At 34.8% G+C, this 25034-nt stretch overlaps 1 protein-coding gene across 4 annotated transcripts in view; it reads right to left on the reverse strand.

Annotated features, from left to right (window-relative positions):
• Positions 1-25034, reverse strand: part of tax1bp1b (Tax1 (human T-cell leukemia virus type I) binding protein 1b) — a 60053-nt gene that overhangs the window by 6488 nt on the left and 28531 nt on the right. Inside the window, exons 5-15 of one of the 4 annotated variants that reach the window (XM_056474883.1) lie at positions 22944-23102; positions 21777-21925; positions 19352-19442; positions 17498-17683; positions 14778-15029; positions 13203-13358; positions 13019-13088; positions 12814-12929; positions 12603-12728; positions 4111-4197; positions 2033-2210 (exon numbers count right to left, since the gene is read on the reverse strand). In XM_056474883.1, the coding sequence (XP_056330858.1) occupies positions 2033-2210; positions 4111-4197; positions 12603-12728; positions 12814-12929; positions 13019-13088; positions 13203-13358; positions 14778-15029; positions 17498-17683; positions 19352-19442; positions 21777-21925; positions 22944-23102 (1570 nt within the window). Of the gene's footprint in view, positions 1-2032; positions 2211-4110; positions 4198-12602; positions 12729-12813; positions 12930-13018; positions 13089-13202; positions 13362-14777; positions 15030-17497; positions 17684-19351; positions 19443-21776; positions 21926-22943; positions 23103-25034 lie in introns of all 4 variants that reach the window. The other 3 variants (XM_056474882.1, XM_056474885.1, XM_056474884.1) reach the window with 3 other exon arrangements.

The following is a 25034-nucleotide window of genomic DNA, read 5'->3' on the forward strand; positions in this document are numbered from 1 at the left end:
TGGATTTATACCTCAAGAAAAGCCAGTAGTTCAAACATACATGAGTAAGAACAAATAATTACATGTGGTTCAAGATGTAGCATTTTGGTGTAGCGTTTTACAAAAGTGATCTTAAAAATACATAAAAAAATAGTAAATTGTTTAATATAATGCTTCAAAATGTCAAAATATGGGTGAAATAATGTTCCATCTTCATTTAGCATAATAGATATTGGTAGGAAAATGAAATGACATACTTATTCTGACCTGTACGTCAATATAAAAATATTATATAAATATTATATTTATAAATATATATAAGAATGAATAAGCGGTCAGATACCATTTTCATTCTATAATAAACAATTAAAAACATCTGGTTGAACCCTAGTGGCCTGAAGAACAGTAGCAAATAAAAAATTTAAATAATAAAATAAATAAATAATAATAATAATAATAAAGATTTTAAATAACAATTTAAAATCATAAATATTATATTAATACATTTTAACACAATTAAATTTATATGTAAAAACAAATAAGTTAATATTTTTTAAAAGGTCGATTTTATGGGTTTTTTTTTTTTAAATAAGCTTGTCAGGATTTTACATTTTACTGGATGTCTTCAATAAATCATGTTAAAAATGAATGTCTTTAGTTATGGATTAATGAAAATTCACAAGCAAGGTGCTACAAAAATGTGTATTAATGTATAAAGCGCAGCTCACATCTAGGGCCCTATCATATACCTGGCGCAATAAGGCGCTAGACGTGTTTGCCCTGACTTGTTGCTATTTTCAGACCAGCGCAACCTTAATTTTCCCGTTTTCTGCCACGTTTAAATAGAAAATCCATTTGCGCCACTTTGTGGACTGATGAGTGTTCCGGTGTAGAAAAGAGGTGTGTTAAGGCGCATTGTTTGTGTGTTGCTAGTTTAAGGAACTAAAATAGACTGTGCAATAGACCTGCTGAAAGCCTGGCTTACACATTGCTTAAAACATGCAGGATGTACGCAAATGCAATACGCAAATATCTTAACAAATGAAAAAGAATTAAAGGAATAAAATATTACAACAATTATTACTTTCTACATAAAAAATAAAAACTCCTACATCCATGCCTTCATCTCGGGGGGGCTTTTTTCAGTTTATTCACAACAACTTGCTTTTCTATAATGTTATTATTATTTGCATTTTTATTTATTATGTGCATATTTATATTTGTTTTATTAAAAACAAGCTTAGATTTGTCCACCTGTCAGGTTTTGGACCATATGGGGCATAGGACATGTGTTTGGATAGAACTTTTTTGACCACACTTTTTTTTCGTTATTATTGTTCATTCATTAATTTGCTGGAAAATAGAACTGAATTTAGAAATAGTTTTGAAACAAATCTTTGCACTTAACAAACTAAACGAAAAATGTAGGTTAATGGATGTCTTCAATGGAGTGTACAACACTGTTTTCTAATCCACGAAAGAGAGAAAGTGAAAGTAAAGGCAGATTGGAGGAGGCTCATTCTTTATGCTGGCGTTGCAGATGGTCTGTTTAACCGTTTTCTAGTGAGGTGTTCAGTTTTTACACTTACAAAGTCCGCCATGTAAATAGCAAATGTGACGCAACTGACTCAAAGGGAATGGGAGATGAAACTCTGATTGGTTTATTCTCAAAACACACCCATAACTCATTAAGAGAATGAGCACAACCCATGCGCCGTGGTGCAGAACGTATTTTCTGTCTGTAAAATAGCAAAAGTGGATTTGGATACACCTTTAATGCTTTTGCGCCTTGCGTTTTAGACTTTGTGCCTACATCGTTAAAATAGAGCCTATGAAGTCAAAAAAAGCAACTTTGCATTGGTCAGCATTGTGAATTTGTCTGACCAACCAGAACCCATTGCAAAATCTGTCTGAGAAATATTTATCCTCATGGGAAATTACCAATTGTTAAGGTTTCTTTGGACATCATTGGTGAATATGCTTTTGTTTATGAGTTATATTCTATTTATGAAAAGAACAAAGAAATCACAGGAATAGACAGTAGCATAGATACCCCTGGAGTCAGTAGAAGAGTAAGGGTTTCCGAACAACAGATCAGTGGGACGCTGGGGCACCAGCAAAGGAGATGGGTCGTCTTGAGCGTATGGCATCGGGTACTGCAGGAAAACTGACTGAACGTCCAGATTGCCATCTTTCTGTTCTTCTTCCCTGTTGACACTCTTCTGCAACTCCTGATGGGACACAGAAAACATCAGGGGTGTTTAAGAACAATCATTGAAATCATAATGCCAAATAAGATAGCACAATCAGTTTGATCACATTGCAAGATTATATCTGACCAGGAGCCACAGTTCAGAACCCGAGATTTGTGGACACACTGCACAGTTTAATCATAATGGAGCAAAAGTTTATCATTTGCATGTGTTTAAATGACCTTTGAGCATTTCAAGATAGCTTCAAGCATTCAGGCACATGAAATTGTGCCATTTGTAACATTAAGACAAGGCAAGTTTATTTATATAGCACATTTCATACACAGTGGCAATTCAAAGTTCTTTACATAAACAGGAATAAAAGAGAGTAAAAGAAAATAAAAATAAATAATATAAAAACAAATTAAAATGTGTTAAAACATGTTGTAAAAGAGTGAAAAAAAGAAAAAAAAAGACATAACAGTGCGATCTGTCGGATGTAGCACAGTGCTTATTCAGTAAAGGCAGCTAAACAGATGTGTTTTCAGTCTTGATTTGAATGTACCTAATGTTGGAGCACATCTGATAATTTCTGGAAGCTAATTGCAGCAGCGGGGGCCATAATAGCTGAAGGTGGATTCATGCTGCTTTGACTGAACCCTTGAAATTTCTACTTTATATGATCCTAAAGATCTGAGTGATCTGTTGGGTTTGTATTCAGTGAGTATATCTGTCATGTATTGAGGTCCTAGGCCATTTAGTGATTTATAGACAAGTAATAATACTTTAAAATCTATTCTAAATGTAACTGAGAGCCAGTGTAAAGACCTGAGGACAGGTGTGATGTGCTCTGATTTTCTGGTTCTGGGCAGAATCCTGGCAGCAGCGCTCTGGATTAGCTGCAACTGTCTGAGTGTAATTTTGGGAAGGCCAGTGAGGAGTCCATTACAGTAATCCAATCTGCTGCTGATAAAAGCATAAACAAGTTTCTCCAAGTCCTCACTGGAAACAAAGTGTTTAAGTCTTGCAGTGTTTTTGAGATGATTGTATGCTGACTTACTGCTTTGACATAGCTACTGAAACTCACTTTCAAGAGAGTTTCAAGCATTTAGCCAAATGGAAATGTGCCATTTGTAACTTTAATAAAGATTTATTTAATTATTTATACAATGAAAACTAATACAGTGCTATTTTACATTTGATTATTCAATTTTTCTAGACCTGAATGCTGTTTGACACCCCTACAAACACAAGCACTGTTTATTTTATTTTGTCTTGTAATTGCTTGCAATTTGTCCATTATATTTGTTGCATGATTCAGTCCTCTACAGAATCATCCCATTCAATCTAAATTAATGATTTTTTTTCGAAGACATTGTGTGAAATTGTATTATATAATGGGAGAAAAACAAGACATTGCAATGCCATTTTTTTTCAATATCATGCAGGCATAATGTATTGACGATATTTCACGATGAGTCAGGTCCAATTTTTCCATTCTTCACTTCCTCCTTCCTTCTATCTAAGAGTCCAGACAATACATCACTCACCGCAGTGAGCAGCGGCGTAGAGAAACTCGCCACCCTCACACAAACAGTTTAATTAGGCCCTTCATTAAAACTTCTCTGCCTGTTCAAAGGGAGGCAGAGCTCTGCCTTTTATTGAAGTCTTCAGCAGGCGCCAATTTCATTTAGTCTGAACCTCAAATTGGGTCATTTTGCTTCTCGAGCATCGAGTTTTGTGTTGTACCTCAACTACAAGTCCCTCTCTGTGGTCCAGGGTAATTGAATGGAAAATAGGGACTCACTTGCACTGCTGGCCCAATTAGAGAGATATGTTAAACCCAAACCAGATTCTGAGAATAAAACAACAAGCAGGGAAAACAACTGCATTTTTAGATTGGCACGGTCCTGGAGAAAATGAAATCGAAATCACGCACCCCCTCCAGTTTCTCTTTTTCTTTGGTCAACGCAAAAAGGCTGTCCTTCAGCTCCTTCAGCTCACGGCCCTTCTCTGCCACCTGACTCTAAAAAACAAAATAAGGGAAACAGAAAGCGTTCTATTATTGCTTCAGTTAATTAAAAAACCACACACGAAGTTGCTCTATACTTGACAGCTCAATTTGATTTAAGAATATCTCATTTATATTTATTGGAATTATTTCTGAATACTTAATGAAATGGGAATAAAATTAAATGGCTTTAAAATGCCCTATATGTGGTTTATTTCAAATTATCTTTTATATACAGTGAGAAATTGCAGTAACAAATGCGCATTAAGCAAATAGTCATCAACTTTGACTGATCCTTTAACCTTTATTTTAATTGTACGAGACCTGGAACACCAACATAAACACCATTTTCTGTTCTGCAAAGGGAATCCACCTTGCATATAGACGAATTGATACTGTAAAACCCAAACCATGTTTACTGTTCATATCTCCGTCCATACAAAATCTGAAGGGTTGAAAATCAGATATGGGTGTGTCATAGACCAATCATAGCAAACTGGGCCATATGAAAGGAAATGGTTTACAAAACTGTAAGAAAAGAGGTCAGGCTGCAGTGTATTTATTGCAATTGTTATTAGGTTTTTTGCTTCGTTTTGACCTTGGATGGATGTAAACCTATTGTAAAAGGCCTACAAAACAAATGAAGAACCTTTAAAATATCATGTTAAAGAGATACTTAAAGGGATTTACTCATCATCCACTTGTTTCAAACCTGTTTGAGTTTGTTGCTTTTGTTGAACACAAAGAAAGATATACCAAAGAATGTTGGTAAAAAATAAAAAGCCATTGATTAATTTTGTTCCTACTATGGATGTCAATGGTTGTTTTTACCAACATTAAGAATATTTTGATTTGCATTCAACAGAAGAAAGTTTAGAATACTTGAGATTAGTAAATGGATTTTTTGTGCGTGATCTACCCCTTTAAATACCATTAATTTTTCAATTAAAAATTCTACAAAAAGAAAGGGTTTTGATTTTGAGCATACCTAAAGCAGGGGTGCCCAAACTCAGTCCTAGGGGTCTGGTGTCTTAAAGAGTTTAGATCCAACCCCATTCAGACACACCTGAACCACCTAACCCATCTCCTTCTAGTCATACTAGAAACGTCCTGGAAGGTGTGTTAAAGGAAGTTTGAGCTAAACGCTGCAGGACATTGGCCCTTCAGGACCAAGTTTGGGCACCCTTGACCTAAAGGGTTTATTCTGCGCATGGAAGTTATTTACTCTAACTTATTCAATTACATCACAAAAAGATATACACAGTACAATCTGGCAGTCTGGCACAACAGTCATTATAGAGTTTATTATGTAAAAGTACCTGCCTTTCTGACTGACAGAATGAATGCAGAAGTACTGTACTCCGGAGCCATGTAATTATAAGATTTATTGACAAAACTACAACAAATTATTGAACATTCATTCAGGTTTTTCAATGGGCTATATAAACAGCTAGCGTTTATCAGCCAACGGTAAACTTCTGGTGAAAGGTTTCTGTGATTATTAAAAATTTTATAAGGTTCCTTTTACAGCATTAACATCATAATGTATTTTTAAAAAAATCAGTTAAATAAACTTAAACATTCATGTAGTTGTTCAGGCATAGAACAAGATGATAGACCTTGTAAACTCTAGCACAGTCAATGGCAGCAGGCGAGTGCAGAAACTCCATTGAAAATACTGGGGTAAAATAAATTTTCATAATTTAAATACATACATTTTAATTTGATGCAGTGGCACACGATTAATCGAAAAGTAATCAAAATCAACATTCAGAACTTATAATTAATCAAATTTTTCCAAGTCAATTTTTTCAATTACTTTTTCTTGTTCTTTTTTGACTGTTCTTTTTAGGCAATATGTGTTTTAATTTCAGTTGTTCAACGCTGATGTTCAATAAATAATCATAGATAGTAGATAGTGTTTCCTTCAATTACTTTAAAATCAAATAACGCACCCTTCATTTAAAAATCTCTCACTTATAATTTGTGAGCATATTTACTGTACAAAACCTGTCAGTGAACTATGAGGGCAGAAAACATTAAATAAATAAATAAAATAATCGTTCATTAATCGTGATTGAGTTAAAATGTTCAATTAATCGAGATTTAGATTTTAGGCCAAATCGCCCAGCCGTAATGCAGTGCTTCTTGTCTTGTCCCACTTCATATCTTATATCTACCAGACAGTGAAGATCAATGATTTTTTTAAAACAGATCTTAAACGTGGCGATTTTGTAATGGAAAGACAGTTTACCACAAGCCGTTGGGCTGGCTGTCTGAAAATTAAACATCCATATGCATGTACCCCATTTTATCCAATATAAATACAATTTTAATTAAGTACATATTTCTAAACCAGAATGTTTTACTGGCTGGATTTCCCTCAGCGTAATCAACATAGTGCTGAAACAATGCTAGGAAGAGAATCATTATGCATCCTCAGACTTTTGTGAAAACGCTCATGTCGATCTACAATGAATGTTTTGTCTTTATCAATAAATGTTTCTTAACAACACGATGTTGACAACCAAATAAAGTGAGAGCAGATCAAAGCAGACATTGTTTGTTGGCTGGCATTATGCAAATGCATTATGGATCTATGCAGATTAGGTACAGTAGTGAAACTAGAATTCCCGCCGAGTCATTTCGGCGATTCAGATCTCGATTTCTTTCTTCAGAAGACAATAACTTCATTTGTTGTGCAGTGCACGCTGATCTTTAAAACTTCACAGACCTTTTACATTCACACTCTGCCTTCTTTACTGCTCTTTTACATCTGTCTTTGCATGGCTCCTCTGAGTCATGCACAGAGAAACTAAGCTTAGCCTGAAGACTAGCGCTGATCTGTAGATGACCTTACTACTTAAACACAAGTGAGTCCCTCGCTCTGTCTCCTGCTGCGTAGGGAGGCAGCCAGCAGATGCATTATCCTGTCTTGATCCCAGGACTCCCAACTGTCCTTCCTCCACTGTCTCCATGCCTCATGTAAACAGCAGTAAAAGTCAGTCTCCTCGGTGACATGCTCATAAACCAGCACTGTCAGTGTATTTGTGCTAATGCAATGATACCGGGCTTGACTCAGAGCAGCCGTAAACAGTGTGGAGGAGAAGACGGTACTAAGGTCGTCCTGGATCTCTTATCAGAACATCTGAAGGTCTGCTTATCTCTGATCGCGTTTCCCTCCCTCATCGGAGTCAGTTTGTGGAAAAAAAAAAAGAAAAAAAGAATAGGTCTCCTTTTGTTGAATGCATCGTTTGCATTTGGAGTTTATGTAAACAGCTTTTTTTAATCGAAAAACAAACTAGATTTATTCTAATTGATGATCAATTTTGCATAGAAATGTTGATGAAGCTGGCTGTAATCCAAAACAATGCTGTCTTGATGTAGTCTCAAATTTGATAAGCAGATTGACTCAATGATTAAAGCAAGCTTTTTCACCTTCGCATTCTCTCTAAAGTCAAGTTCTTCCTGAGCAAGGCTGATCTTGAAAAAAAGCTATCCATGCTTTTGTCAGTTCACGTTTGGACTACTGTAACGCACTTTTTTGTTGTTGGAGTTAACCAGTCGTGTCTTCATCGATTGCAGCTTGTGCAAAATGCTGCTGCTCCCATGTTAACTAACAGTCAGAAAAGTGAACACATTATTCTCTACTCCCTCCACTGGCTCCCTGTAAGTTTAGAACTGATTTTAAACGTTTGAGGTTTGTTTTTAATACCGTAAATGGCCTTGCTTCTACATATTTATGTGAAATTTTGCACATTCAAACCCAGCAAAGCTTTGCGATCTGCTGACCAACTTCAGCTTGAAGTCCCTCGATCAAGATACAAGCAGTGGGGTGATCGCTCATTTGCAGTAGCAGGTCCAAAACTTATATATACCCTTTCTACTGAGCTTCGTACAATCACTGCCCTGCCAATTTTTAAAGCCAAGCCACTTGTTTAAATTGGCTTTTAATGCATGGCACTGACATTTTTTTATGTTTGTTGTATTTTATGGATATTCCTTGTAATGTTTTGCATTGTCTGCTTTTTAGTTGTCCTGTATAATTGTTTTTACAATAAAGGTTATTGATTATTAATAAAGGTTGATTGATTGATTGATTGATTGATTGATTGATTGATTGATTGATTGATTGATTGATTGATTGATTGATTCTCCCGATTGATGCGTGATCAAAACCAGTTACTACATTGCAAATAAGCTAAAGTAAAAACACCAGCTATTATGTACCAAAAAGCTGGGTGTACTAGAAGAGGAAATGTTGCTATGAAGCCCTGTTTACACCGCATATGAAGACATGTTTTGGTTCAGATCACAAGTGAAAAAAAAATGTTATATACAACTTTTTATAACTATATATTACTTCATATGGTCTTTCTTTTTTGGGAGATAAGTACATGTTTAAGCAGTGAAATCAATGATCTGAGTAATGTAAAATATATCATTAATCATTTTTATAATTTTCCTTTTTCCATCACATGAAAATCATCATGTGATATTTTGCTGACTTTAATCACATCCTGTCAATACATCTAGTTTTTGTTGTACAATATATTGCACCAAAAATATATTGCGATAAATGATATTATTGTCATTTTAAGCCAGTCGATATATAATGTCAGAATGACAATATAATATCATCATAATATTTTATTCTTAAGAGTATTTAACTTAATTATGGTCATTTTAACAATAGAATAATTAGGCATTGGAATCAGAATGTGAAAACGCATTTCCTAAATAAATAATAATGCGATATCTGCTACCAGATCTATTTTTCAGTTGTCAGACACCCACATGTAAACATACTATAGTAATTTATAGTAAATACTAGAGTGTTTTTTAACCATACTGACACCTCCAATAGAGATAGAGATGTTGCACAATCAGCTAATAGGTTGCTAGAATTGTTTTTTATGTATGGGCGTCATGTATCTCTTCACCAAAAATGATTGAGGTCTTGTTCATGTGTTGTTCATGTGTCGATATATTGATTATTGTGACAGGTCTAATCCCTGTTTTTTGTTTTTTTTTTGCATAAAATAAAATTCATTTGAGAGAAAAAAAAGAAAAAAAAAACAACAACAAACCTGTATTTCACTCAAATATGCACTAATTCACAGGCACTACATGAGAGCTGATGTTTTAAAGGAATGCAAAACATAACGTAGAACAATTATTCATTCATTCATTTTCTTTTCGGCTTAATCTCTTTTTTAATCTGGGGTCGCCACAGCGGAATGAACTGCAAACTTATTCAGCATGTTTTATGCAGCAACCCATCAATAGGAAACATCCATACACATTCATTCACACACACACACTCATACACTACAGTCAATTTTTTAGCATGCCCAATTCACCTGTACAACATGTCTTTGGACTGTGGGGGAAACCGGAGCACCCGAGGAAACCCACGCGAACACGGGGAGAACATGCAAACTCCACACAGAAATGCCAACTGACCCAGCCGAGGCTTGAACCAGCGACCTTCTTGCTGTGAGGTGAATGTGCTACCCAATGCGCCACCACGTCGCCCAAACAATTATTCAACAACTGATGATTAAAAAAAATAACTATTAACATTTTTTTAAAAGGCCTATATTTTGTTTTTATCAAATTATTCTGTTCATCAATGAGGCTATTATTAAATGCAAAAAAAAAATTAAATTGTTAAATATTTATTAAAATTGTATATATTGCTTTCTTATTGTATGTAGTTTCATTATTGCTTTTATTACCATAAATAATAATAATAATAATAATAATTATTATTATTATTATTATTATTATTATTATTATAAATAATATTATAGTGATTTCTGAAGGATCATGTGACTCTGCAGACTGGAGTAATGAAGCTGAAAATTTATTTTTAAAATGACTGGAATAAATTATTAAATTAAATGATAAACTACTTTGAACAGTTATTATATAGTGCAATACCATTTGACAATTTTACAATTTGTACTGTATTTTTGATAAAATATATGCAGCCTTGGTGAGCAGTATAAGCTCATAAAGACCCTACTGACTCCAAACTTTTGACCGGTAGATTATTTCAAGAGGGAAGCATATTATTTATTATAAAAAGTTACAGCTTTCTGATTCATTAAGTTCATCATTGATCAGCTGCTAAATTAAAATCTGCTCTCCCCAAAATGGCTGGTTCCAAGGCAGAGAATGACCAGCACGTTGCTTGTAAGATATCAAAAATATTCAGTGTTATCAATGAAAATATGTTTGCTTGGATTACAGATATTTTAACACACAAAATTACAATCAATGATGTCTATGGAAGACGGCAATAATAACCATTTTACACATACTATGACTAGGTGTTATTTGCCACAGATACTCACTGTTTAGGTAACTAGAATGCTTACTCTATTCTTCTCCCAGCTAAACAACCACTTTGGCCCAATCCCAATTTCCCTTCCCCTAACCCTTGGTCCTTGAGTGTGAAAGGCAAGGGCTTTAAAATTTACCCCTAAGAAATGGGACACCACTACAACACCTGCACACGTTATCATATGTCAATGCAATCTCTTGCTACATCTGAGATCGACAGCGACTGCTGTAGTTATTCCAGTTGCTTTATTTATCTTCAGGAAATCACAGAAGGGAACAATATCATGTTATCATAATGATATAATGTGGGAATAAGCTCATAACTGTACTGTGCATTTACACCGTGGCCATATACATCCATGTACTGCAAACACACGAAAACACCAGACACTGTAAAAAGGTCATTCCCAGCCACCAGACTTTTCTGACAGGGTATTTGAGTCTCATCGAGTGACAGAATGTTGTGGGACTACTACACAGGAGTTATTATTTGGGATTAAAGATAGCGAAATTTAGCGGTTTTAATTTTAGTGTTTTTTGTTTTTTTTAAGCATGATGGTAAAACCCAAACGCCATTATGGATGTATTAAAACATATGGAGGTAGAATTAGGATTGGACTTTATTTCCATGTAGTTTGGGAGAAGTTAGTGAATTGGCATGTAAATCCAGCAGCCCTAACTCCTCAGAGCCTGGGTCTGCAGCATATCATATTATAAACCAGACGCATCGCCATGAAAATTAAAAAGTAAAGCATTTTAATTAACCTATAAAGAGGGGTCAGCTGAAGTGTTTAAATCTTGAATGTGAAAGAGTTAGGCCCAATCTCAATTCTGGCCCTCGTTTTGTGCATTCACGTGAAGGGGTAGGGGTGTCCCAGTTCTCTTTAGATTAAAGGCGTAGGGCTATAGGGAAGGCCTAGATAGCCCTTGAAGCTGAGATTTTTCAGAACCACACTAGAAACCGAGGGGTACGAAAACGTCAGAGAATACTGCAGCTACAACAGCAACATGGCTGCACACGCAAGAGAGACGCAAAAATGTAAGTATTTTTTGGCATTATTATGAGTTTTTACCAAAAACAAGTATATGTTTGAATAAATTTAGTCATGCTTTTAAATATAAAATAAAAACGAAAAAAATTTGTTATCTATAATTCATAATAACTCCTGTATAGTAGTCCCACAACATACTTTCACATCTGTCACTCAATGACACTTACCTGTTAGAAAAGAAAAAAAAATTAATTGGGATTAAGCCATAACCGCTTGAGTGTCCACATACGTGGACTGCACATTTTAGCTCTTAAGCGGCTATTTACAATACTTTGAAAGTTTTATTTTGTTACAGACACACAGTGTCATCCTGCAACTGTTTTGCAGCATATGAAATGTCCCAAACACTATTTTAACTGTCCAAAATGGGAAAAAAAATTGTTTTTACTCTCTGATAGTCAAAGCAAGTAAAAAAAAAATCTATGTTAAATATGCATTTAAAAAATCCAGGAAAAAGTGTTTTATGTAAATTCGGACCACGAGTCCACTTATATGGAAATCATTTTTATCTAAAAGTGCATCATATCAAAAGATGATACTTGGGTTTTTATTCTAATTAGGTTCTATTAAGTCCAAATAGCAAAGAGAAATAAAAACTGCATGTAAAAAAACACCTTGGGCCTTAAGAGGTTAAATTCACTATGGCTGAACGTGATCAGCTTTCCCTTGCATCCAAAAGCACACTTTTTGGAACTCATTCCCAGTCAAATCCTGTATTGTACTGTTGCGGGTCATAGGCACGCTCTCGGGCTTGTGCTAGTCAAGCGCATGCTTTTCTGGGATAAGTAGCCATGAAAAAACCACCCTTGGTTACATAACCAAGAACCAGAAAAAAAATCTTCTAAAGTAGTTACAACCATAAAGTACGATTTTGGGAATAGAAATGATTCAGCATCTGTGTAACTTCTAAAACTTATTTGAATTTTGATCCATGCTTGAGAGCAACTTTTGAGCATGTTTTCCAGTGTAAATAACTCTGAATGCATGGAATAGTTTTAACTGGTAGATGATGCTGACCTTATAGCGATCCTCCTCAGCAGCCAGCTGCATTCGCAGGCTCTCATTGGTTTTCATCTGCTCCCTCAGCTTCACCTCCATCTTTGTGAGCTCATCAGTTATCATGCTGCAACGCTCTCGTTCCTCCTGCAATTAAGTACTTGAAGATATCAAGCAGATCCTGAAAAAAAAGCTAAAACATATATAAAATGGAAAAAAGAGAAGTTCTTACATTAAGCATCTGTTTGCATTTTCTATATTTGTCATTTTTGTCCAACTCCTTGCTTGATGATTTCAGCCTGCCATGAATGATGGCATCTAGAACTGCATCTGAAGTACTTGGGCTTCCTGTTAGTGATGGAGAGAGCACTACATCATATCCATACAATCACATCCCACACTCAACATATAGTTTGTATTGCTTTTTATGAACGTACCAGGTGCAGATGCCTCTGGACTGGCAGATAAAGGCCCCGCTGCTGCGTCAGATCCAGGACTTCTCTTTACCTGAGACAAAACACAATAAATTGTTTGGTATAAAAACTAGCAAATTAGCAGCAATTTTTTTTTTAAATCAGTAGCTTTTACAGCTACACATTTGCAAATTGATGGTGTACTCACTCCCTGCTGTTCACTGAACTTGACCACTTGTTTTTGGAGCTTCTGGCATTCCTTATACTTGTCTTTATAGTGTTCAGCAGCCATCTGCAGCCTGAGCCTTAAATCTTCAACTTCTCTCTGCAGTTCAGCAATGGCTAATACGTCTGACTCCTTACACTGCTGAGAAAACAACGGAATATTTGCTTCTGTTTTCAGTTGCATTATAAAAAATAAACAATCCCTAAGATGTGGTTACACTCAGTGCTTAATTTGTGTGTTTCTCAGTGCTTAAAATGAATAATTCCCAGAACAAAACCAGGAAATAAAAGTTACCATGACCGATGTCCGCCAAACAATTTCCGTTTTCCCGGAACATGATGTCATTAAACACTGATAGCGCGAAAAAAAAAAGAGCATCACATTTCTGAACGGTGTTTTATTATTTTGTGCCATATATAAAGTTATAGGACAGTCATGGATAATAAAAACGTGTAGCTTCAAACAGAAATCGTATGAACAATCACTATTCAGTTCACTTCACTGTTACGTGCCAAGTGAAAAACAAAAAATTAAATGACTCACTCAGTCTAATCTTCAAGAGCTGTTCAGTTAGCTTTTCTGTCATGTTTTCTGGCTGACTCGCTTTGCTTCTGTTTCCCGTTATCCTGATCCATTCGCGCAGTTTCATCATCTCGAGATCTCTTTTAGGCTCACTGTCAGAATTACTCAGGATTTTTTTTAAATGAAAATATGCATGACTGCTTCGTTGCCATTTTGAAAATACTAAATTATTTAGGTTGGCCTCTATGGGATTATTTATTTTCACTGCATACTGCACACAAAATAATCACCTACCAATGTGAGTCATTGTAAACATTAGAAAGCTGATTGGCTCAAAATAATGTTGAGGGCCAATAGTTTTGCTTTAACTTGTGCATGGTGATGTGTGTGTGCACACAATCCACACAGCCTTCGCTTGCGTTTACGTTCATTCTCTCTCTCACACACACAAGCACTCACAGAGCACAAGTTAATGCCGAATCCATTAAAATAATTACTGGAATGCAAAACACGAATATCTGACATTTTCCGAAACAGGATCCGGCAAGATCCGGCTCTGGTTACACTTTATTTTAAGATGTCTTTTATAAAGTTTAATTAAAAATTAAAAAACGTAAGAGATTATTTACATGAACTTTGTATTGGTTTAAAATTAGGATATGGGTTTGGTTTAAACTTGTATTTATGCATAATTTGCTGTTATTACCATAACTACATATAAAAACGGTCAAATATAGTACAGTTACATGGTTATAAGTACCAAACACTGCAATCTGGGCATATTAAAAGAGTAGTTGTTCACTTCTAGAATGACTGGTCACCACTAACTTCTGGTCACATTGACTTTCACAGTATTTTTCCATACTATGGAAGTAAATTTTAACCATCAAGTGTTCGATTACCAACAATATCTTCTTTTGTAAATGATGATATAATTACTCCTGTACTAATGCCAAACTGTATTAAGGTACCTAAATAAAGCGTAATCGTGATGTGGTCAATTTTGCTAAATCATACAGGTGGGCATCTGTTTACCGCCTCCTGCTGGGTTGAGCTTTTCATCTCCTCCAACTGCTGTTCCAGACGGCTGCACTCAGCCCTGGCATCCGCCTGTCCCTTCTTCAATGTCTCAGCCTCTACGCGTATACGGTACAGTTCTGCCATGCTTCTGTCACGAGCGTTGGAGGAGTCACGCAGTTCCGCTTTTAGCATGTTAGCCTGCTGCTGGGTTGCTTGCAACTGCTCCTCTTTTTGCCTGAGCTGCTCCCTAAGAGCCTTGCTTTCCCCCTGGGAAACACAAAATGAATTGACATGTGAATACAAAAATACAGAAGTGTGCAAACACCTACTATGCACAAATAAGAACTGCTATTGCTTCAAGCCAACAATTACACTATGCTAATGTGTTTACTTAATGTTGTCCTTCTTGTTGCATTTGTTGATTCATACGTTCAGAATCTGGTGTAACCCATATTTGAACTCATGTCTTCCAAACAAACACCATGGGTTAATGGGTTAACCACTAATTCAAAGCTCTGAACAGAATTTTTTAACAGAGTAATTCAAGTTCTCTTGACAAAAAGTCAACAGAATTTGGCAATTGCTTTTGGATTAGTGCAAAAAAAAGCTCTGTAAGCAGCACAAGCTAGAAGCACAAATTAAATCAAGCTATAAAAATTGCAACATGGATGCAATGGCAAACTCCAAAGTAGAGCCCATTGATTCCCATAATGCAAATAACATAGGTGAAATAGCAGAATCCTGTTATAAAAATAGAATTACTGTACAACGTAAAATATATCACGTAATTTGGCATATTTTGCCTAATAAATCAAAGAAACTAATCAAATGATCATATTGACTACTGCCTGAGGATATATAATTATTTGCTTTGTTATATTTCTCAGAATTTTCTTACCATCCAGTGGTGTAAAGTAACTAAATACAAATACTCAAACTACTGTAATTGAGTAGTTTTTCTCAGGAATTGTAATTTACTAGGTAATTTTAAAAATGTGTACTTTAACTTTCCTTTGAGTACACATTTATTGCAGTATCGGAACTTTTACTCTAGTACTTTCCTTCAACTTGTAGTCACTACTTTATTTTTTCTTGTCTATGGGGATTAGAAAAATCAGTCCTGTTATTCCTGTCCAATCAAATCGCACATAGAAAGTAAATCACATCATAATGAACTACCTCAAGACATGGAGAATTTATAATTGCAGCAAACTGTTTGGAAGCACTAAAAGTGTCCAAGAAGATGTCCGAAATCTTTACACGCATTGACCCCGAGGCCATTTAGATGCATGTCACTGATGAGAAGATGACAGAAGTTTACTGTACGATGACTGAAATGGCTTTAAACACCCAGCAGGCACAAGAGGTGAACATGAAGTCAGATTGACGTTGTAACCTAACGTCATGTGGACATTGGACTTCGTTTAAGAAATGAAAATCGGGTTGATGTCAGAACTCAACGTCAGGCCAACATCAATGTCCAACGTTTAACCTAAAACCAACCAAATATCAATGTCTAATGATGGTACAGCTTGGATTTTGGTTGCCATACCTGATGACAATGTCAGTATTTGATGTTCATATGATGAACTCAGTGGTTTAAGATGTTGTTCATTTGACGTCATTATTGGACATCAAAATAGGATTGTCTTTAGACGCTGGCTAGACATTGAATTTTGTTCGCTTGACGTCACAACCTAAATCTAACCTAATATTAACATCTTATGATGTTGTGTGCCTGCTGGGTAATAACTAAATGCACTACAGAATGTTACGTTTACACACATTCACAAATTACATGTAAACTTATCAGCTTTTCACAGCGTAATACTCACTACTCTTGAGTACTTTTGAAAGGGCTACTTTTTACTCATACTTTGAGTAATATTTACAACAGATACTTTTACTCTATTTGCACTACATTTTTAGGCAAGTAATGGTACTTTTACTTGAGCATGATTTTTCAGTACTCTTTCCACCAATCTAATCTTTCTATTTTCCTAAAGATAAGTGCAAGTGAAACATATGGAATAAAGAGAAAAGGTAAAAGCAGTGCAAGCATACAAAAATGATGAACAGAAAAATGTCTGAAAACACAGAATACACAGAAAACACAGACTACAAAAACTTAACCATAGAAAATTTTGATTTGGGGTCAGATCATTTTGCATAAATGTTTCAGTTTTGTATATTATGGTTTGTGTTAAATGTTTTGATACATGCTTTTTTAAACTTTTCATTTAAGCTTTTCATTTAAGCTTATTTTTCAAACTGTAATCATATTAATTGCTATTCTAATAATTTTGTCATTTTTTACATTATGTTCAAAGTTTAAGTTAACTTGAAATTGTGGCAGAAATACAGGCATATGACTAATGTTTATTTAAATGTACTTCTCAAAGTAACACTATTATTACAATCCTCAATCTTCATCTAAAATCATATATAACATTTTTAGAAAGTTTTAGTTATAACAGTCTCCAAATAAGTGAGTATAAAACACAATATAGCCTTGAAAGCAGACAAGTGGGAAGAGTTTTCCCATTTAATCTGTTGATGTTTATTTGTCTTTTAAGAAGTTAAAGCTTAAAATTTGATATGCAGGGTATCACTAATACATTTTTGTCACGTTTCTTATTTCAGGGAGGTCTTTTAACAAAAACTACTGATCATAAAAAAAAAAAAAATTCATTCCTGCAGCTATATAGGTTAATCAGAAGCACTGTTGTTTGTACCGAGGGTGAACTATTGGCCAATAGCTGTCGGTGCTGTTTTTCCTTCTCTGTAAGGCAGGATTTGACCCTGGAGAGCTCATCCTTCAGCTGAGCGATGGTGTTCTCCTTATTCACATCTACAGACTTCAGCATCTGCAGCTCGGCACTCAGTTTAGTGTTCTCAAGCTCCCGGTTCTTCAAGTGAATCTGTGCCAAAACACACACACAACAGAGATACTAGACTCAAGTAAACTCGCTGACTTTCTCTTTGCACATCTGCTGTGCAATATCTGGGCACATGGCACATAAAACTAGCAGTGCACCAAAGCCAGTCCAGATCCCGGACGAGCCCCCAATTATCTCTACAATGAGGTGTATTTCCGCTTGGTGAGGAAGTATGTGAGCTAAACCTAATTATAATGCAGCAGTAAGAGCACAGCGGCTCTGCCTTCTCTTTCTGTGCCTCAGGCATCTGCTGTGAAGTGAGGGTCGGCTGTGTTTCCGAGGCTTCAACCCAGCGTTAACGCCCAGTTCCTGTGCCCCGCCACAAGAAAGTAGGGATAGACGCTGAGACAAAGTGAGTGATGGAGAGTAAGAATTACAAAGTGCGAGTCAGAGTAATTAAGAGAAGAATGAGGGTCTGTATTACACTTCTCCATGTATAAATGTATAAGCAAGCCTTTTCACACACAAAACACATGCTCAAAACTGTTGGTTGCTTTTAGGTACAGTAAATTAGGAATACTAAATAATTTGAACTGTGGTTTAAAATAAAATATACAGTTGAAGTCAGAATTATAAGCCCTCCTGAATTATTAGCCCCCGTTTATTTTTCCCCCAATTTCTGTTTAACAGAGAGATTTGTTCAACACATTTCTAAACATAATAGTTTTAATAACTCATTTCTAATAACTGATTCATTTTATCTTTGTCATGATGACAGTAAATAATATTTGACTAGATATTTTTTTCAAGACACTTCTATACAGCTTAAAGTGACATTTAAAGGCTTAACTAAGGTTAATTAGGTTAACTAGGCAAGTTATTGTATAACCATGGTTTGTTCTGTAGACAATCGAAAAAAAAATTGTTTAAAGTGGCTAATAATTTTTACATTAAAATGGTTCATAAAAAATAAAAACTGCTTTTATTCTAGCCAAAATAAAACAAATAAGAGAAAAAAATCCAGAAGAAAAAATATTATCAGACATACTGTGAAAATTTCCTTGCTCTGTTAAACATCATTTGGGAAATATTTAAAAAATAAACAAATTTAAAGGGGAGCTATTAATTCTGACTTCAACTGTATGTTAAGCACAAGTATGTGATGTGATGAGTTAAGATAAATAAGTTTCTACATGCTGTTGCATTTTAAATATTAATTTTCGTAACTGTAGTGTAAAGATATTTGCAATTGCGCATAGGTTTAATCACTTGCATTAGTGAGTGCAAACATCAAATGTTAATCACATACACCCAACCAAAAAAAATTGTAAAATGCATATTTTGCTTCAGGAAAAAAACAATAATAATAATAATAATATATTGCTTTAAATGAATTAATCTGTGCTATGGTAACAGACTCATTTTTAACTATAAAGATTGAGGATTTCACATTGAAAAATAACTATTTATATGCATCATGATGACCAAAACAATAACTCTAAAAGTCTAATTGAAGAAAGAAATGAACAAAAAGCTGTATTTTATTATTTGGAAACATAAAATAAACATATTTATATTTAATATTAACTAATACATTTCTTAAAACATTACAGTACAGTAATGAAATGCAATAGCTCATGTTTTCCTTTACACTGCTGCTCTTGGGAAACCAACAGGGTTACGTATGACGTAGTGAGTGAGTAGCATTACCTTATAGAGCTCCTTCTCATCTTTCTCATTCTTCAGTTGACACTCAAGAGCCTCTTTCTCCAGGTTTAACTTCTTCACTCGATCCTTCAGGCTGTCAAATCAGAGCCATAAGCAATCAATCTGACAAGTACCAAGAAGATCCTGGATGCATTAAAGAAACTACTCTTTCACCAAAGATCTCAAATTTGCATAGGAGAAATAGAAAGGTAGATTAGTATTTGTATAGTCAATTTTCCACATACCCCTATTTTCAATTCTGCTTTGAATAAATGTGTGTAGCTTTGGCATTTATGATAAATGTATATAGTCAATTGTGCTATACATACATTTTGTTTTAAACTGCATTTTTATTCCATTTTCTGTTCTTAAAGAGAAAAAAAAAAAGAAAATGTCCAATTAATTAAGACTTTCACAGGAAACTGACAGGAAAATAACAAATTAACCTAAAATATTCATTTCTGGGTGTAATATTCCTTTAATACTCTTCAATATAATGTAATAAAGTTTATTTTCGATTTCAGCGACACTGAGTAACTATTTTTCTTTTTATTAAAGGTTTTTCTTTTTTTTTCAATGTAAATGTTTTAGTAATGTTGTTCTCAACTTTACTCATCAATTTAAGTATTTGGTTGTAAAAAAGTGTGCATATGTACAGGTTCATGTGGTTTACAGGGACAAGTTGTATAATGACATAGGTAGAACTCTAATAAGGTGGTTTACAGGGACACACCTTATGTTCTTGTAATTCAAAACACTTAAAAATCATACTTAATGAGGTCTTTTAACATAAAAAATTGCCACAGGTTTCCTGTGAGAACTGAGTAATTGTGTTTAGGGGTAGGGCCATATAATAAGCAGCTTCTACAGTATAAAATACATTACACCTAAGGAGTGTCCCTGTAAGCCATGTATACAAGTGTATGTATGTGTGTAAAATGTGATCTATGTCTGTTCTTTCTTTCTACAAAATATGGCACATGGTTTGTTATAAAGTGATCTCCCAAAAGAGTACCTTTAAAGCATAGATACCCAAAATAGGGTCTGCGGGCCAAAATCGACCCATTGTAATCTTTGATTTGACCCACCACACCATCTTAGAAGGGAGTGAGAATGATGGAAAGGGTTGGTGTGTTTTATTGCTGAGCTACCAAAAAAAAGTTTTTCAAATCTAAATACTGTCACTCGACAGACAGAGCACTTAACGTTTTACGTAATCTTAAAATTTTATTCACTAAATTTGGAAATTATGGTGTCTGGTTGGTTTAATGGCATTAAATGTAAAAGACACAAAACTTCAATTACATATATTCCTTTGCTTACAAAAACAGTTGCTAGTGATGAGATGAAGCATATGAGGCGAGAGAGGCACCTCCGACAGAGAGTTCGAAGAGATCAAAGACGGCGTACAGAAGTGCGTCAGCCATCTGCTGACGCTAAGGGAGGATGCGGTCCAAATAACAGTTCTAACCAATTGCTACACTCGCTGCCTGGAGGACATATGGAAACATTACCTCCAAAAGAAGAGATCCTTGGCCAGCTAAAAAAAATATGACTTTGCTGAATAACCCTGATGAACTGCCCAAATGTTAATTTACATGTTTGGAGATATACTACAAGCTACCTTAATATAGACATACTACAAGCTACCTTGATATAGTTGTTCTACAAGCTGTCCTGATTTAGTAATAACCAAGTATATCAGCTGTAACATTTATGGATAAAAACAGTATAAAGGGCTGAAGCATACAAACCAGCACCGCTCTTAACTGACTTCCTTATACTGAATGTCTTAGTCCCTTTATTCTCAACCGAGAATATAGGATATTGTATTTGTTATTCCTCTTTGTTTTATTCATAAAGTGTATTTTATTAATTTTCTTCACTGGACTGGACATTGGCTTAGTTCGCAGAACCCATCTAGATACCTTATGTGGTAAGTTATGAATCTAATTTATTCCTTGAACAACATAACAAAAGATGGTCCTAAACGAAACTCTAGCTAAGAAATAGAGCCAAGAGTGGATTCTAGTTTCTTTATTTAACTAGTGTATTAAATAAAGGCATCTGGCACAAAATTACTCATGGAAATTATATTTATATCTGGCCCACTAGCCTCAATCAAGTTTGGTTTTTAGCCCTTCATAAGGATAAGTTTGGGGATCCCTGCTTTAAAGTAACACTAGTGCCTGTATTTCTTTTAAAACATGAAGGCTGCACGCCATTTGTTTTGATTTAATCCATTCTACCTCATTTTTATTTCTTTAAAAATTGACGACTTTAGTTGTGGCAATCACAAAATTTAACTGATATTGTTGTTCTTGGCATCATGGTAACCTTATTTTAGCAGTAATCAAACTATTTGCTACAGTTTCCTTTGATTGTCAGATTGTGGCTACTTTATACTGTAGTAGAAAAACAAACACACCAGTCTAGTTCAGTCTCCTTCTGTAGGCCTTTCTGTGTGACTCCAATCAGATCTTCCTCCAACTGTAAGAGTCTAGCCGTGCTCTCCTCCATTCTCCTTTTCACCTCCTCTCTCTCCTCCTGCAAGCTCTGTGCAGACAGCTGTAACTCCTGCATACATCCACACACACACACACACACGTAAACCATATAATCTCATTCTCTTGCTCATAAGCATGCTGTCTTTCCAGCTGCTGCAGAAATGATGGGAGTGTTCTGCAGAATAAACTGTTGGCTCAGAGTGACGGTTGTGTGTGGTCTTTGAGAATCTGCAAACATGACTAATGGTTGCACAGGTCTCCAAATCCCACAGCAGTCTCTTCTGCAATAGCACTTCATGTGCACAATTTTTTAGGATTATTTTAGCAGCACATAAAACAACATATAAAAGTATGGTCATAAAATTAACAGCCAGAAATGGGTGTGCTTGTTTTCATCTTTAAAACCAGCTCTGCCTCACAGCTGAAGCCTTTATTCTCGCCTTATAAAAGACAACAAATGGAAACGATGCTGATGATTGTCATGTCTTTAAATATGTACAGTTATTATTAATATTATATGTTATGTATTTTATGTCTGAAGTATGAAGACTCTCACTAGGGGGTGCTGATATCCTCTGAAAATTACATTCTGGATCCATTTAGTATAAATACTGAGACTTCTCAGAGGACAAATACTTTAGGTATACACAAACCTGCCTTTTAACCCCTTTAATAAAACAAACAAAAAATCTATCTAAATAAATAAATAACTTAAAATTACATTTATAATTATTACCTTTAAGCTATATATATTTTTTTGATAGTCTACAGAACAAACCTTCATTATACACTAACTTTCCTAATTACCCTAACCTGCATAGTCAACCTAATTAACTTAGTTAAGCCTTTAAATGTCACTTTAAGCTGTATAGAAGTGTCTTGAAAAATATCTAGTCAAATATTACTTACTGTCATCATGACAAAGATAAAAAAAATTAGTTATTAGAAATGCGTTATTAAAATTATTATATTTAGAAATGGGTTGAAAAAATCTTCTCTCCGTTAAACAGAAATATATATATATACAGCTTGCAATCTCTCTCCTCTATTTACATCATGTCCTGTTGTTCCTCTTTTTCCCATCTCACCTGCACATCCTTTCTGAGCTGAGTGCTGCTCTCTCGCTCCTGCTCATATTCTTTCTGTAGTCTGTTCTTCTCATCGATCAGCTCATCCCTCTCCTTCTGAAGTAGGTCCAGGTTTTCCAAAAGCTCCTTCTTTTCCTGTTGAATTTGCTCCATCTTTTGCTAAAAAAAACAAAAACAAAAAAAAAAAAACAAAGTGATATGCCTGACATGTGAAAACCAAATATAAATTTGACATGTGAAATAGGGCTGGGTGTCAATTCAGCTGTCCTGATTTAATACTGATTCGTAAGATTATTGATAAATTCATAAACTTGATCTGATTCTCAATATTCTTAATATTTAATGATAATAATTTTAATGCTACTGATTTTTCAAAAAATTATCAGTAAACACTTTTTTTTATTTCATGTACATATTTGTACATTAAAACATATTCCAACCTCTCAGTGTGGTATACTTTAAGTATAATCTAACCCTAACCCATACATACATATACATAACACACCACTTAAAAATTATTGGTTTATCTGGATTTACTGGATTCATAAGGTATGGATCTGAGATAAATATTGATATTTGCTTTATTCTATAAATGTCTGATAACATTTATTCTGAATTTCACACACACACACACACACACACACACACACACACACACACACACACACACACACACACACACACACGCACACGCACACGCACACGCACACGCACACGCACGCTTCTTTTCGTATTGGGAAGTTTCCTATTGAAACAGAAATTTAAATGAGCAAACAGTGAGCGTGGCTTGTTTTTTCTACTGTGGGTTGAATAGTAAAGTTGGTTTTTCATTCCGAAAGATCGGGAAAGGGGTTTTAGAAGAGTTATTACAATCTAACAGACTCCTCGTGCTCACCATTTCTGTTTGTTGTCAAAACTGACAGTTGGAGCAGCGTTAGCCACGCCCATTAGCTCAAAATCATGTAATCTGATCATTTAACCAAAACCAAACATGGAAGTGCATTTTCAGATTTCAATTAAAGATTGGAAGGGCAATGCACAGATAAATAATGCACCACAAAACTAAATCATATGGTTAGTTTTGATTTCTTTGGGACTAAATCTTCTGAAGCTAAAACATTGGTATTTTGTTGTCTAAAATTATATATAAAAATGTCTGAAAAGACTTTTTATAAAAACAAAATTGAAACATGTCTTTTACACAATAAAACTACCCAAATGCACAACTGTAAATAGCAAATCCTGAGAAGCTGGTAATGTTCAACTGGACTCTTAATTATTTTCATACCTGTACACACACACACACACAGATTCCAAAATGGATTGATTGCATTCAACATTCATTTTTAAAAAGATATGAATGTCTTTCCAAAGCAATAATTATGTTTTTATTTATATGAATGCCATAAACAGTGTATTAGTCACTTTAAGATCTTATACACAGATAACGTCTCAAAATATGTACAGTACTTTCAATTCATATATAACCGCCGTCTCTGTTCATTCGAATACTCAGCAAGACAGGTATTACAACACATGTTTGACTGTTCAAGTTAGAATAATGCGCAAAGGTGAAGTGAGTACAGCAAAACATGTGTCAAAGACAGTGGGTGGATACACTGCATGTATACTTTGGGTGTGTGATTTTAATCACCTGCACTTTCTTTCGGATATGTTTACAGAAAAACTACAGAGAAAATCTTTAATGACATAAGCATATACCTCCCCTTATATTACTTCCAAATGCTCTGGAATATCCACCTTATTTTCCAAGCACAGGGCACTAGACTACACAAGTCATAGGGGTCTGTTTATGAATACAATACATATACTTTCTACATGTGTGATTTGGTAGGACAGGCCGAGATACAACTATTTTGAAAATCTGAAATTTGAGAGTACAAAAACGTCAAAATATTGAGGAAATTGGCTTTAAAATTAAATCCTTAGCATTATTAATCAAAAATTGAGCATTTATACAGTAGGAAATTTACAAAATATCTTTATGGAACATGATCTTTACTTGATTTCCTAATAATTTTTGACATAAAAGTATAATAAAATCAATCATTTTGATCCAAACACTGTAAC

This window comes from Danio aesculapii, chromosome 16 (genome assembly GCF_903798145.1).
Source record: "Danio aesculapii chromosome 16, fDanAes4.1, whole genome shotgun sequence".
Classification (NCBI taxonomy): Eukaryota; Metazoa; Chordata; class Actinopteri; order Cypriniformes; family Danionidae; genus Danio; species Danio aesculapii.